Source organism: Dama dama, chromosome 11 (genome assembly GCF_033118175.1).
Source record: "Dama dama isolate Ldn47 chromosome 11, ASM3311817v1, whole genome shotgun sequence".
Classification (NCBI taxonomy): Eukaryota; Metazoa; Chordata; class Mammalia; order Artiodactyla; family Cervidae; genus Dama; species Dama dama.
In genome coordinates this window covers 88798456-88814249 of record NC_083691.1, presented here as the reverse complement: position 1 = coordinate 88814249, position 15794 = coordinate 88798456, and the positions used below count along the sequence as shown (strand labels likewise).

At 47.2% G+C, this 15794-nt stretch overlaps 1 protein-coding gene across 1 annotated transcript in view; it reads right to left on the bottom strand.

The window, feature by feature from the left end:
• The window catches only part of XDH (xanthine dehydrogenase), a 59641-nt gene that overhangs the window by 1769 nt on the left and 42078 nt on the right, over positions 1–15794 (bottom strand). The window contains exons 25-35 of the mRNA XM_061156313.1: positions 13483–13674; positions 13123–13268; positions 12252–12333; positions 11419–11514; positions 10657–10785; positions 9953–10027; positions 6602–6654; positions 4559–4673; positions 3854–3919; positions 2044–2232; positions 362–538 (exon numbers count right to left, since the gene is read on the bottom strand). Coding sequence (XP_061012296.1) covers positions 362–538; positions 2044–2232; positions 3854–3919; positions 4559–4673; positions 6602–6654; positions 9953–10027; positions 10657–10785; positions 11419–11514; positions 12252–12333; positions 13123–13268; positions 13483–13674 — 1320 coding nt within the window. The remainder of the gene's footprint in view (positions 1–361; positions 539–2043; positions 2233–3853; positions 3920–4558; positions 4674–6601; positions 6655–9952; positions 10028–10656; positions 10786–11418; positions 11515–12251; positions 12334–13122; positions 13269–13482; positions 13675–15794) is intronic.

The following is a 15794-nucleotide window of genomic DNA, read 5'->3' as shown; positions in this document are numbered from 1 at the left end:
ACAGTGTCTTTAACAAAGAAGGGTCTCAGAAATGCCACTGGTGGACACTAAAGATCAGGCTCTTCTGGAGTTTTATCCATTACCCTCATCTTTATGGAAATAATGAAATCAGTGGGTAATAAGTGCATCACACAGCCTCCTTCCTCTCAGGAGGCCCAGCCCAAGCTGAAGCTTTAAGGTGATTCTTGTTATCTTCCTGCAAGTTGGAGGCGGTGCCTCATGGCAGCAGGCGGTGTGGACCCATGGCCTCCCACCTAACATACAGGAAGGCTGAGAGACAGCCTAACATCTCAGCCCTGCCTCTGCAGCAGAACTTCCCCGGGCTGTGGCCCCACCTCCCTGGATTGCGGGGCCCCCGTACCAGGGTGGTGAACTTGTCCACGCAGGCGTTGCGGATCTTCTCCGGGGTGGCGGGGCTGTCCAGCCGGAAGAGCTTCTTCGCGTTACCGGCTGTGTGCTGAGCGCGAGCTGCGCGGATGGCATCCTTGATGGCAAAGAAGATGGAGGCGCCCAGGAAGAGAGGCGGCTCCCCGACCGCCTGAGTGGACAAGAGCAGAGCACGGGCAGGGAATCAGGGGAGGGCCCAGCCTCCACAACTGCAGGGCTGGAGACCCCGGGACCCCAGCCAGCACTCGGCCACACAGAGCAAGGCAGGAGCTCAAAATTAAACAGGGGCTGAGCACAGTCTAATAAATGATTCCTCCTGTGGGCACATGTCTTCTAAATTTCACTGTGTGATTTTCTCTGATGACACCATGCGAATATAATGGACAATTAGAAGTTGTATAAAGCATTACATTTTACAGACAAAAAAAAAAAAATCTGACCCTTTCCTCATAGCAATAAACCTCAGGGAATAATCTACCTGCAACTCTGTCACCAATATTTACAGTCACCATAATTATACTTAACAAGTTGCTGAAACAGAGGCATCATGACCAACAGGATAGAAACTATTTTCTAGCAAAGATGCTTTCATCCCCCGAAGCATAGATCAGAGACTGCCCATAGCAGAGTCAGCAGGGAGACTTGTTAAAAATGCAGGCCTGGGCTTCCCTTGTGGTCCAGTGGGTAATAATCCACCCGCCAATGCAGGGGACACGGGTTCCATCCCTGATCTGGGAAGATCATTTATGCTGAGGGGCAACTAAGCCCATGTAACACAGTCACTGACCCTGTCCTCTAGAGCCCAGGCACTGCAGGTAGAGAGCAGCCCCCATTTTCCCACAACAAGAGAAAGCCCACGCAGAAACAAAAGCACAAGGCAGCCAAATATAAATAAAAAAATTTTTTTAAATGCAGGTTTAAGGACCCTACCCCATACCTACCGAATCAAAATTTCTAAGGGTGAGTCCCATGGAGCTACCTTTTTTATCTTGAGCCCCGAGTGACCCAACCCATGCTAAAGTGTGAGAGCTGACCGCAAGGACCACAAGTGTCCCAGGCCCTCCCACAGGAAAGTAAACTGAGATATGTCTCATTGATTACAAGTAATTATCTGTCTTCCTTCTTAGACCAACAACTGTACCAATCAGTTTAATGAATTTTAATTAACTGTTTTTCATACTTATTGGGGACATGGAGGAAACAGAGGGTAGTTATAACCATCCAGGCATGCTGATCAAGCCTTAAGGTCTAGTGGCGGTCATTGAGGAGGTGAAAGTGTGTGCGCCGGGGAATGGGCTGGTCCTCATGAGTCGACAGGGGGCAGGACCTGTGAGAGCATCTCTGGGACCAAGCCTCAGGGATGCACACCAGAGATGTGGGAGTAGGTCAAGGGCTTGACCTCTAAGGCTGAACTAAGGAATCCCTCTGAGTGCACCCCGAAAGCTGGCTTAAATGACCGGGGGCGGTGTCATCCTCAACCCCGTGCCCTATGCTCCCAGGCGGGTCTGCTCACCGCCCCCCTCACCCCACCCCCAGCCCCTAGGCTTGGGTCAGGCCCCTCCCTCTCTCTTCCATGCGAGCTCCCTGCAGACCCACATGGTGGGTGGTTTCCCAAAGTGCAGATGGGAAGGCAGCACAGACCCAGGGCAACGGTACCTTGGAGGCATAGATGGCCTTCTTGTTGGGGCAGTCGCGAAGCAGGGACACCCTGAACTCTGTGGGGATGCTGCCAAACGCGGGGATCTTGTAGGTGCTGGGGCCACGGGTGTGCAGGCTCCCCTCGGGGGAGTAGTGTAGCTCCTCCAGGGTGAAGAGGCCCAGGCCCTGGACAAACGCCCCTTCCACCTGCAGGACAGACAGAAATCATGGCCACCCTGCCTCCCGCCCCCCCATCCAAAGACAGGTGCTGCTTCCCACAGCAGGCACCAAGCCCCACCTGCCCAGGGGACTGGAGAGAAGCTGAAAACAGCCCCCTACTGCTTCCTTTCCCAGCTCCTGCCCCAACCTGGGATAACCGATCTGGGCCTTTGCCAGCACTGGTGTAGGCAGAGCAAATGCACGGACACGGAAATCAGTTTCAGAACTTGTCAGAGGCTCCAGGACGGGGACATGTGGTGGTAGGTGTGATTTCCCACGAAACCTACTTCAGGGCTGATGCAGATGTTCCTTCCATGATGCCACAGGAGAAATGGTAGCCCAGAGCTGAGAAGTGAGCTTGTGGGGTAATGGTGGCTGAGGGTGTCCCTCAGGGGACCACTACCCCCCGTGTACTGAGAGGGGCCAGGCACTTTGGGGCAGCCCCACAAGACAGGTTCAGTCCCTGGGTTGCGAAGATCCCCTGGAGGAGGGCATGGCAACTCATTCCAGTATTCTTGTTTGGAGAATCCCCATGGACAGAGGAGCCTGGCAGCCTACAGTCCACGGGGTTGCAGAGTGGGACACGACTGAGCGACTGAGCACACAGCATAAGACAGGATTTTCTTGGTTAGTGGATTGCAGGCTTTTTGAACTCCCAGTCCTGCCTGCCCTCTGGGAGAAGATGGCCCCTGCTGCAGCTCACAGGGCTCTTGAACAGCACGTGCCACGCTCTGCTGGCCCACGTGTCTGCTCTCCCAGCCTCACTGCTCAGAATCATGGTATGTGGCACCATCACAGCTAAACAAGTGTGTTCAGAGGGAGACCAGACGCTGAGCATCTCTCTGTCTGCTATGCCAAGCTCACTGCCTGCCCATAGGAGGGACTCCCCACACCGTTGTTCCATGACTTAAAAAACAGATTTATGACTAAGTTTCTATATACTCAGTGATTGTCCAGGTTTGGGAAATACAACGAACATTTTCTACCGCATGTTCAATACCTCGGTTCTTGATTCCTCCCTCTGACTCTGTTCTACCTGCTCTGCTCAATGCTCTCATATTTTTCCAAAGTGATTTTCTTCCAGCCATTCCTTTATTCCTCTTGCTGGAACCTGTGTCTTTTGCTCCCAGGACCCTCCACCACCCCAGGCTCGGTAGCATTTACTTGCTAGAGTACAACAGCCATCCTCAGTGGAGGAGGAATAAAGAGGGAGAAGATGCCTCTGCCCTGAGACCCCACTGCCTGCACACTGAATCCAAACTCAATCTTCACTCCCCCTCCCGTGCTCCCTCTCAAACTATGCATGTGTGCTTATGTGTGTGCATGCATATATGTGTGTGTTTGAACATTCAATGTTCCCATTGCCCATCATCTTGCTTTCTGCTGTGTGAATGCCCTTTTCAAGTTTATCCATGTCGATTTCTCTTCTGCCTCAGGAATTGGGTGGACTCTCATCCCCTAAATCCCACTCTCAGGGGGACTCACTTGGCACCATGCTCAGACCTCCTTAAAAATAACAGCAGGTGAGACGCTGTGGCCACGGATCCTAGCAGGCAGTGGGACACATCAGTGGCCAAGTCCCTCACCACCGACCCCCCAGGAATCTTACTTGTCCAATATCGATGGCAGGGTTCAGACTAGAGCCAACATCCATGACGATGTCTGTGCGGAGGTTCTAGAATGGATAGCAAAACAAAAGCAGTTTGAGAAGAAAGGGATGTATGGAATGATAGGTGGGTCGTGGCAACCCTTAGGTTATTAAGAACAACCTGTATAGTTCTCTCCCAAGCAAAGAGCTCCAGGCACCCTCAGGCAGCAGTGTGAGTAGGAAGGGCAGGCCCCCAGGTTCCTGGGGCTTTGAACCTGAGCCCAGATCGATCATGTAAGGAAGGCTTACATTCCATGGGCTAAACCCAGCCCATCCCCTGCTTTTGTGGAACTTGTGAGCTAATAATGGTTTTCATGTTTTTAAATGACTGACAAAAATAAAAAGAATATGTTGTGACATGAAAACAATATGAAATTCACATTCCAGGTGCATAAATTACATATTGTGGGAACACAGTCACGCTCATTTCTTTGCATACATTCATATCTGTTTTCACACTACAAGATAGAGTGGAATAACTGAAGCAAAGTCTCTGTGGCCCAGAAAATCTAAAATATTTATTTTCTGGCTTTTTACAGGAAGTTTGCCAAGTCATGATTTAGCACATAATTTTCCCAACCAGAAAGTTCATTCCTCTGCTCTTTGTATTACAGTTTTAGATGTTTCTCTTTTACCCTCCATAGTAAAGTTTTGCAAACTTCTCACCTTATGATCCCCTGTCAAGCAGTCAATTTCCACTTCTGAGCAAGCTACCCCGTAGGTGAAATAGTGGAAGGCATTCCCTGAGTTGGTCTCAAAACTGTAGCCAAGGTTGGGTGTCCTGGGGAGAAGAGAAAACATCACATATGAATAAGATGAACATGTCCCCCCTCCCAACTCATACACATACAAACAGTTTGTCCCATAAAATCTTAAGACCCTAAAGGCTTTATTTTTTATTCAGCTGTTCTTTAAAAAGCCTGTGAGTTCTGAACACTCTGAACGTGTCCATGAAACCCCTGCACGCCCGAGCATCTTGCCCCTTGTCGCTGCTCCATTTTGCCAACGGCCTTCATATGAATCATTCTGCAGAGCTGAGCAGTGCAGGGTCCCAGCATGCTGGCCTCTATGTGGTAGAAACAGAGGTGAGAGGATTGCCTGAGCTCATGAAGGACGTGGAAATCACACTTCAAAGGATCTACTGAATTAGAATTCAAGATCTCAGAACCAAAGGTTCCTTCTGGGCTGGCTCCTGGGCTATTCATACAAGCGCACCTGGGGCTGCTCACCTTTCTCAAGGTGAAAGGTAACAAGATCAGTAACCCGTGCCAACATGGGTGCAGCCACCTGTTATTATTCTTCATCTACGGACCCCTCCTAAGTTTTAACAGATGATTTGAGCAAAGGGTTATTAAAAAAAAGCAAATTTTTTTTTACCTTCTTTTTCTTTTCTTTTTTCTTTTCCTTTTAAAAAATTTATTAGTAAGTTTATTCCAGCATTTGGTGTTAGGTTTTAGATTTGGTTCATTTCTTTTTTTTTTTTTAATTTATTTTAATTGAAGGATAACTGCTTTACAGAATTTTGTTGTTTTCTGCCAAGTATCAATGTGACATTTTTTTTCAATCCTGAATATCTTATACTATGATTCCAATTTTGCATGAGTTACATTGGTTGTGTGTGTGTATTCTCTGTTTATAGCACTCTACACCTGAGCTACTCTATACCTTACACAGAAAGAATAATGTGAGCTGATGCGATAAGAATTTGCACGAAAACAAAACCAATACAGGACTGAGGGAAAAGGCTTCTCCCAAGAGATGGCCAGGTTCTTTGACCTCTAACCTCATCAAGTTCATCTGGGTGTTCCCTGATAAAGCTCCAGTTCTATCAACTCTAACAATGAAATAGGAACTTATGAGAAAATCTTCATTGGTTTGTGTGTGTGTAGGTCAAATATTACACAACCAGGGAGCATTGGCAAAACACTGCTTTGCTCTAAAAAATACATGTATGTATTTATATTACATATATAGTCTATATATTTATAAATTTTCACACTAGATCATTGAACTAGTTTCCACGTCCACTGATCCATGAAAGAAAAGGTCCTAGATAGATTTCCCAGAGAAAGCTAAGACATTATGGCTAACAGTAAATATGATCATTTCTTTTCACAGCTTCTAGATCAGACAGGCAGGGCCTCTGCTGAAACAGGGTCTCACTGAATTTTCAAGTTGCAGAAGACACTTTTTTCTAAATCTCATTTTATGTTCTACTCTGCATTTTGTAACAAGACCATGTGCTCTAGATCCTCCTCTCATTCTTTTGCAGGAGAGTCTGTTAAAGCAATCTGACGCAGAGCACACAGTAACACACGTGGGTAACCCTCAGAACACCAGACGCCCCTGGTTCTTACAGGAGAATGCTGAGGGGCATGGCTGCTGATGGGCCCGTTATGTCATAAAAGAGGAGACAGGTTCAGAGAGGGACCAGTGACTCCCCAAGTGGAATAGTAGACTTTAAGACCAGAACTAGAACAGAGGTCTTTCGATATGATAGGTCATGCTTTTGGCACATAGCTTGGTAGGTTCACGTATTTCAGGGCAACTTCAATACACTGAAGTTAGTGGAAGTCCATTGGAGAGAGAAGCATTTTGGGGGACCTGCTCTCTACTGACCAAAGGCTGACAGAGTGCAGTGCTGGAGGGGCCAGCAGAGGTTAGGATGACAACACACGGTGAGAGGGGCAAGGTCAGCACCTTACTTACCTGTAAAATCCAGTGGCAGACAAGCTCACTCTATCCTGGTAGGCAGCCATGACCTGAGGAGATGGAACGGCCATCAGGAAGGGGGAAGCATGGCTTCCAGAAACCCCGGCCCGGCGCTAAGCTTTCAAGAGCTCCTCCTCCTCACCTGGAAGCTGATCAGCTTTTTCTCAATAGTGACTCTCGCTTCCACATGGCACCTCCTGCTCTTCACCACCACCCCCTGCACTGGTCATCTGAAGCCTGGAGCACCACAGCGGCCTCTTAACTGGTCTTCCAGCCTCAAGTCACCTCCCTCCCTGCCGTGTAGCCCAGTCCAGTCAGAGGGATCATCTTAACACACCATACAGTCCTTGTCACTCACCTACTCTAGAGCTTTCCGTGATTCTGCATTGTGTACAGAGCCACTGAGCAAATGCCTGACAGTAAGGATTCCAGTCTTCTCTCTGGCTTTCGGTAACACACACCTCATTGCTACTCCAAACAAACTCCAGCGTTAACTCTCTCCCAATCCTTCTCATCCCTACACTTCTGCGCCTTCATTTATGTGCTTCCTCTGCTATATCTGTCCAAACCCCTTTCTTCCCTCAACAATCAGGGAAGGCAATCAAGCTGCCCTCTTCATCCACCTCTCCTGTGATGACTCCCTACTCTGGCCATTACGACAGCAACTCTGTACAATGCTCATTCCTTACTTAACATATTAGCCTTGTGATCTATTAATAAAATTGTTCACCACTCCATCCATTCTCTTTAGTCACTGCAGACAGTGATTCAGCCATGAAATTAAAAGATGCTTGCTCCTTGAAAGAAAAGCTATGACAAACCTAGACAGTGTATTAAAAAGCAGAGACATCACTCTGATGACAAAGGTCCATATAGTCAAAGCTATGGTTTTTCCAGTATCGTGTATGGATGTGAGAGTTGGAGCATAAAGAAGGCTGAGCATTGAAGAATTGATGCTTTTGAACTGTGTACTGGAGAAGACTCTCACTGAGAGTCCCTTGGACTGCAAGGAGCTCAAACCGGTCACTCCTAAAGGAAATCAATCCTGAATATTCACTGGAAGGACTGATGCTGAAACTGAACTCCAATACGTTGGCCACTTGATGTAAAGACCCTGATGCTGGGAAAGATTGAAGGCAGGAGGAAAAGGGGATAATAGGGGATGAGATAGTGGATGACATCACTGACTCAATGGACATGAGTTTGAGCAAACTCCAGGAGACGGTGAAGGACAGGGAAGCCTGGTGTGCTGCAGTTCATGGGGTTGCAAAGAGTTGGACATGACTTAGCGACCAAACAACAACTACATAATAAATTTTTATTTTTTTCTTCCTTCCTTCCTTCCTTTCTTCTCTCTTTCAATATTCACAGCTCTAAATTTAATTTGTTGTTGATGTAGCTTGCATCATGATCATTGTCAACTACCAAGCACTTTACTATATAAAAGATGCTATTGAGTCCTTTGCAGACACTGCCTCACTTAATGTTCAGTACAACCCTATAAGATCAGTAGTATTACTATAATCATTTTACAGATGAGAAAACTAATGTTTACAGAAAGAATTTCTCTAGGATCTTTACTATTTGATATCAAATATATACATAGATAGTAGTGGTAGCAGTAATAGCTTGCTTTTTCAATACAGTACAGACACTAAAGAGCTTTGATGTCTGTCATGTCCCAATCACACTCTTCTGATAAAACCCTTTTGGAGGGTTACCCGCTTATAAGGAACACTGGACTACATGGCCAGTAGATGAAGACAAAGCCCAGGTCAACAGATTGTAGAGACTGGCGTTGAAAACATTTACATTGCCTTACAAATCCATGCTAAAATCCACACTACCAAAATCAGCCCACATTCATTTGTATCTATGAATGTGGACAGGGAAGGACAGGCTGTGTGAGGCACAATAAGATGAGTAGATCTAGGAGAAACAGCTTATTTTCTTTGACTCTTTTGAGGGAGACTTGTACAATCTGAAGAAAGCTGAGCACAGAAAAATTGATGCTTTTGAACTATGGTGTTGGAGAAGACTCTTGAGAGTCCCTTGGACTGCAAGGAGATCCAACCAATCCATCCTAAAGGAGATCAGTCCTGGGTGTTCATTGGAAGGACTGATACTGAAGCTGAAACTCCAGTACTTTGGCCACCTCATGTGAAGAGTTGACTCATTGGAAAAGACCCTGATGCTGGGAGGGATTGGGGGCAGGAGGAGAAGGGGACGACAGAGGATGAAATGGCTGGATGGCATCACCGACTCGATGGGCATGAGTTTGAGTAAACTCTGGGAGTTTGTGATGGACAGGGAGGCCTGGTGTGCTGCAATTCATGGGGTCGCAAAAAGTCAGACACGACTGAGCGACTGAACTGAACTGAGCTGTACAATCTGAGTTGGTTCATGTGTGGTCATGAACCCATTTTATGGGTTACTATTGCATCCAGTCCTTTCATTGCAACATGAGGGGAAGGTCAAGTGGGGCCACCATTGCATGTTTGCTTGTGGGTGGAGCTGAGTCTCCCACCCGAGAGACACTGCCTTGCAGCTTCCCTCTGAGGGTTTCTGACATGCAGGCTTCTAAACCAGAAATTAGAGAACAGGGCTCACTCTTCTCATGAGTGCTTGTATCACTCTAAAATCACAGGGATGATATAAATTTGTGGGTAATGTCTTTTGGTGTTTCCCAGGTGGCTCAGTGGTAAAGATCTGCCTGGCAAGCAAGAGACATGGGTTCAATCCCTGGGTCAGGAAGATCCCCTGGAGGGAGGCATGGCAACGCACTCCAGTAGTCTTGCCTGGGAAATCCCATGGACTGAGGAGCCTGGCGGGCTACAGTCCATGGGGTCGCAAAGAGTCAGACACAACTGAAATGACTGAGCGTGGACACAGTGTCTTTTTCCCTGTTTCCTCACAGACAAGAGTCTCTGTGGACCCAGATCCCAGAGCTGGGTAATGGGGGAGACTCCTGGGCAGCCCTCTCAGAAATGGAGGTTTGAAGAAAAAGAGACTCTTCAAGACTGCAGATGAATGGGATGTCAGATGAGCTCTGAGGGAAGAATTCTCAGCAAGGCAGGAATAACAGTCACTCCCATCTTCTGCTGCTCAGGGCAAGCCCAATTCCCTCAGGGCTGTCAAGATCTTGGATCAAAAATTCTCAAGTGACTTCCCTCAACTATGAATGCTGTAGAGAAGGCGGCCAGCAAGGCTGAACATTTGCTTCTCCTGTGAAAGCATACAGACACCTTAACTTCTCTTTGCCTGTGTGACTAGATCCTGGCCTCCTCTTCCTGCCCAGGGTTGGGGACACAGCCCTGTTCTTAATTTCTCTTTTGTCTGCAAACTTACCCAGTCTTCCCAGGAGCCATCAGGATTCTTTCTCTTGAAGGGTAACAGCCTTTTCAGGATGGTCTGGCAAGCTTCCTAAAGGAGACAGCCCACATGGCAGACACATCAGTCCTCTGCATTCCCCAACTCAAGCAAAACCCTGAGGTTCTCCAAGCAATGCTGTGCCCAGAGTGCTGCTCAGACAGCCGTGCCACCCTCTCAGGAACGTCCCAGGTCCAGGGTAGGAGCCACTGGCCCTTGTGTGGAGAGCACTTCACAACTCAGTCCTGAAGTTGACAAGAGGGGGAAATGCTGAAGGATCCCTAAGGAGGTGTCTTCTCCCTTCAAACTCCTTTGTTTGATGACATTACCCACCGTAGAGCAGGGGGAAGCACGGGGTCTGACCTGGCTGACCCCCAATCAAAGTTCAATTTCGATCCATTGTCTCCCGTTCAGTTCTACCACCAGGGTGTGTGTCCTCCCAGAATCCCCTGCATTCCTCCAACTCCCCTCCCCACGCCCCCACGCTCATCCTTCCAGGCCTTGATGGACGCGATAATGGTTCCTGGGCCCCTCTTTTGGCTTGGTGTCCTCCCGATGAAGAGAACCAGAGGCAAGCCACCACCAAAAGCCCACAAGGGAACCACTGCAGCTCCTACCCGGGGACTCTCCCGGCCCCCGGCCTTGGGCTGGCCCTCATCTCAGCAGCCCCCGAGGCTCCTTACGTAGATGGCCTGTCCATAGACGTCAGTACTGACGGAGGCGGCCGTGGGAGAGGAGTTGGGCACCGTGTTAGTGCTTGTCTCGCTGATATAGATCTTAGAGGTGGGGATCTTCAGAGCTCTGCTGGCCACCTGCAAACAGAGAGGACACTACCTTCCAGGGAAGGGCCTGGCAGGGCTTGGCTGCCTTCTCCCCAGGGTGGGATTCAGATTCACTCTTAACAGGCAAGAAAATAATTTCATAAACCACAAGTCTACTGAGGCTGGGATGTTCTCACATCAGTCTGAATCTGAAGTAACACTTTATGGAGTGGTTTGGTTGGATTCAAAATATTCATAAACCTGATGGTGATGAACGATGCCTTTTTAAAACTAACCCTGGCTTTAAAAAAGATTCAGCTTGGCCAGTGCCCACAAGCCAAGCAGGTGAGACAACTCTAATCCAGCTCCACTGAGAGGAGTCTCACATGTGTGAGGGAAGCCAGTTACCTTTAACACACACCTTACACACTGGCACAGACCCCTTGAGTGCTGGTGATGGAAGTGGCCCGAATCATCACCAACCTTTGCATAGATGGGGAAACTGAGGCCAAGAAGAGGAGCAGGCTTGCCCAAGGTCACATGTAAACAAGCAGCTGGGCAAGGGCCAGAATCTGGGCCTGCCTCTGCTTCTGGTAGGGGGCACTGTTCACTTTTTCACAGCATCTTACCTCACCCAGATATCACAGTGCTGGGGAGGATGCACACTGTCTCCAGACTGCTCACCTGGACCATCTTGGTGTGAAGGCCTTGGCCCATCTCTGTGCCCCCGTGGCTCACCAGCACGGAGCCATCTGTGTATACGTGGATCAGGGCTCCTGCCTAAAGGAAAACAAAAATGCCAAACACAAAATTCAGCAAATCCTAACTCAGTTTAAGGCCCGGGACCAAAAGTACTGGAGCCCAGGAAAAAGAAAACCCGCAGTAACATTTTGAATAGAAACCTCAGACCAAAAAAAAAAATCAAAGTAGTATACATCTCATGATTTAATAATATATACCTTCAGTAGTTAGCAAAACTTTTAAAAAATATATCTCTCTATCACCTGTCCTCAGAGGGAGGGCAGTCATATATGTTTGTCCCTCTTCTCTAAACAAACAGATGGGATCAGAAAGGCAGAGCAGCTGTCCATAGTCCAAAAGTCAGGAAGATAATAACTAGGTACTGACCCCAGGTCAAATAGGGATGTACAAATTCAATTTCATTTAAACAGCAGAGAGTTCCTCTGGTCAGCCCTGCTCCCATGACAATGTGTTCTTGTTGTGTCATGTTCAGTCATGTCTGACTCTTTGCAACCCCATGGACTATAGCCTGCCAGGCTCCTCTGTCCATGGAATCTTCCAGAGAAGAACACTGGAGTGGGTTGCCATTTCCTATTGCCAGATTCCCACAGGGGATCTTCCCCAATCCAGGGATCAAATCTGCATTGCTTGTGTCTCCTGCATTGGCAGGCAGATTCATCACCACTGTGCCACTTGGGAAGTCTTGCAACAGCGCAAAGAGAGGGGAATGGGACCCCAGGGCAGTGAAGATGGACAAAATTATACAAAGCAATTACCTGATTTAGAAAAGGAATTGTGAAGCTTATTCCAAATTTGGTAGGAATTATGCACAATCCTCTCTTTTTCCAACAATTCTTCCTAGAGGAAAGAAAAAAAAATCTCATAGTAACTTCTCCACCACATTCATTTCAGATTGGACATGTTTTATGCAATCTTTGTAAAACTGGAACAAGGCGTCCTTGGAAGTGCCCACTCAGTCTTGGTCATAAGTGAGTTGTGCTTTGATTGGGCAGACAAAGTGAGAACAGTGGGCATTTGGGTTCTGGATCCTCCAGTGGAGCTGGAACAAGGCCCAGCCTCGACAGTCTCGACCTTAAAGAGTCATTACTCTGCTTCCCTGAGAGGGATCAGGATTGGGTCAGAGTGCTCTCGTGGTCTTGGACTGTGATGGTGCCAGGGAAGAACTGTGGCTTGTTGCTAATAATACTTCCTCTGTGCTGTATATTTGCTTATCCAAGTAACTCTGTGAGAGAGGAGGCCAGCACAATTATCCCCACTCTGCAGGTGATGAAGCTGAGGCGCAAGGAGATGGAGTGACTACCAAGGTCACATTTATAGATTGGTGTCAGAGGCAGGCAAGTAACTATGGCGTTCTTAGTCCTTGGCTTTTCAGAGCATCGTCTGCCCAGAAGGCATACAAACATGTGAAGATGAACCACACTGCTATGATACTAAGTGCTGTGACCCGGGGGCCCCTGGGCTGCAGAACATTTCAGGATCTCAAAGAGATGGCTATGGATGAGTCAGCAAACGCAGCAGCCTTCTCAGCTATCTAGTAAGTTATTATTTTGAGTTAAGCGAAAAGGCTATAAAATCTGAAACCCTAGAGAACCCCAGAACATCAGGCTCCTCCCCCGCGGCGCTTACTTGTTGAACTTGTCGACCTCACTCTTCCGAACGTAATACTGAGAGCTCTTCAGGCACTCATCCCAGCACCTGGGCACGCTGAACTCCTCGAGCCGCTGGTTGAAGTGGGTCAGGTCCCCTTCTTTGTACAGGTTCTTCCGCCGCACCTTCCCAAGCAGTGAGATGCCGAGGCTGTTGCCGTGGCAACAGACCAGGGGGCGTAACCGGAAGTGGGGCTTCCCGCCCCTCCCCAGCGCCTGCCCATCCTCCACCGCGACGGAGATGTCCAAAATACGAACTAAGCTAAGACCCACTGACTCGTTCCATATTCCCAAAGTAGGCTAAGCCCCTCTGACTTGTTCCTCCATATTCCCAGCTTACTTCCTCTGCAGGCAGCCCACAGGTCACTGCGACTTCGCTCATCCAGTTCTCAGCAATGAACAGGGCCTGGGGCCCCCCAAAGCCCCGGAAGGCCGTGTTGGAGGACAGGTTGGTCTTGCAGAGCCGCCCAGTGCCCCGGATGTTGGGGATTTTATAGCAGTTGTCCATGTGGAATAGAGCTCGTTCCATTATCTGAAGCACACACAAGCAACCAAATTGGGAGAGAACGTGCATGGATCTCACTGGCTCCTCAAAAAAGGAGGCGGGCTTTCAAGGGCTGCACCCATCCCTGCCTTTGCCAGCCCCACAGTCAACCGCTCTTCTTTGGGCCCGCAGTACTTTTTTCCTGTGATATCACAACTGCCTCCTTAGTGCACTCCTGGCCTGCGTCTCTTCCCTCTAATCTATGCTTCATGCTAAAAGGTAAGATCATAGCTACTCAAAGCACTTGCTTCAAAGTGCCCCTTGTTAACACCAGAATAAAGTCTGTATATCTTTAAGTATGGAATTCAGGACACTTTTTGACCTTTCCCCAGTGTATCTTTTATCCTCTTTTCTGATAGCCTGTTACTCTCACCTTAATGCCCCTTCCCACCATATCCACCTGCTAAAATCCCCATTCGGCTCCCACATGAGCAAGTCCCTCCCAGATTCTCCAGTTAGGATTGATTGTTTGCCTCTTTTAAAAAGTTGGTGATTTTATTCCCATTAAACCGGTACTACAAATAGTTCTAAGAATCTAATACTTCCATAAGTCATGTAATGCAAACCAGTAGCCCCTCCACACTCCTCCTTCCACTCCCCAGAAGCAACCACTTTTTCTGTCAGTTGTTAACATTGTCTTCCACGTCTCTAAATAATGTGTTTACATTTCCATTTCTTGACTTGTTCAGTTTAGACCTTTACATTGTTTTTCCATCATGGAAAAGGAGGATTTAGTCCTCCCTCCCCCACCCCTACCCCAACCCTCTTTCTCTTTGTACACACTGGCCTCCTGTCTCCCTCCATCCCTATATCATTATATATTGATCTGACAGTATATTGATATTAACAGTCCATTTAATAATTCTGTAAACATCACTTACAGTTGAACAGGCCCTGGAGTTATGCTAGAATTACTTCTCTCTTTATTGATAATATTTCCTCCTTGGAGCTAATAATTATCTTTACGTTTTACACTGGCTTTGTTTTCTATTCACATATTTCTAAAAAGCTGTTTTCAATATGTTCAAACATATTTGATTTTCTATCAGTCTCATCTTTTTGAAGACATTGTTTCTGGAGCCTTCTGACCAACTTTCATTTAAATTGGCTTCCCCAGGCGTCAGTGGTGGTGCTTCCCTGGTGGTTCAGAGGGTAAAGAATCTGCCTGCAATGCAGGAGACCTGGGTTTGATCCCTGGGTTGGGAAGATGCCCTGGAGAAGGAAATGGCAACCCACTCCAGTATTCTTGCCTCGAGAACTCCATGGACAGAAGAGCCTGGCGTGCTACAGTCTGATGCGTCTGTTCAGCTGTCACTCACGGGTTTTCCCCTCACATTCATCCCATGATTCCCTCTGCCTCTCTCCACATTGCATTTCCTCTTTCTAGATTTCCATGTCTTCCCCTTTCTTAGTTTTACACCTTCATATTATTGGAGTACAACCTTCAATATCTTTCCAAAAAGAGTATATAGAGAGGTGCATTTTTGAGAACTTGTCTGTCTGAAATGTCTTTATTCTGCTCTCACTTTTAATTCATGATTTGGCTGTATATAGAATTCCAGGTTGGAAATAAATTTCTTGTTTACCCTCAGCATTTTGAAAGCATTAGCTCGCCAGTATTGAGAAATCTAATCAATACCTTTCCAGTTCTTGGAATGAGTCCTGGTTTTGTCCTCCCTGAAAATTGTGAAATCTCCTTTGTCCCCTGGTTTTTGAACTTTCACAGTGATGTAAATTAGCATAAGTCTATTTTCTTTTTTTTTATTTTAAAAAATATTTTTAAAATTTATTTATTTACTTTATTGGAGGATAATTACTTTACGATATTGTGATGGTTTTTGCCATACATCAACATGAATTGGCCAAACTGATGCAACCACTATGGAGAACAGTATGAAGATTCCTTTAAAAACTAGGAATAGAACTACCATAAGTCTATTTTCCTTTATTGTGCTGGTTCCTGGATGGGCTCTCTTAACCTCAAAATGTATGCCCACCAGTTTGGGGAAATTTCTTGAATTCCTTCTTAACAGTTTTCCTCCTCGCTCTTTTTTCTATTCTTTGTTTCTGAAGCTTCTATTATTTGGCTCTCCTGGATGGGTCCTCAG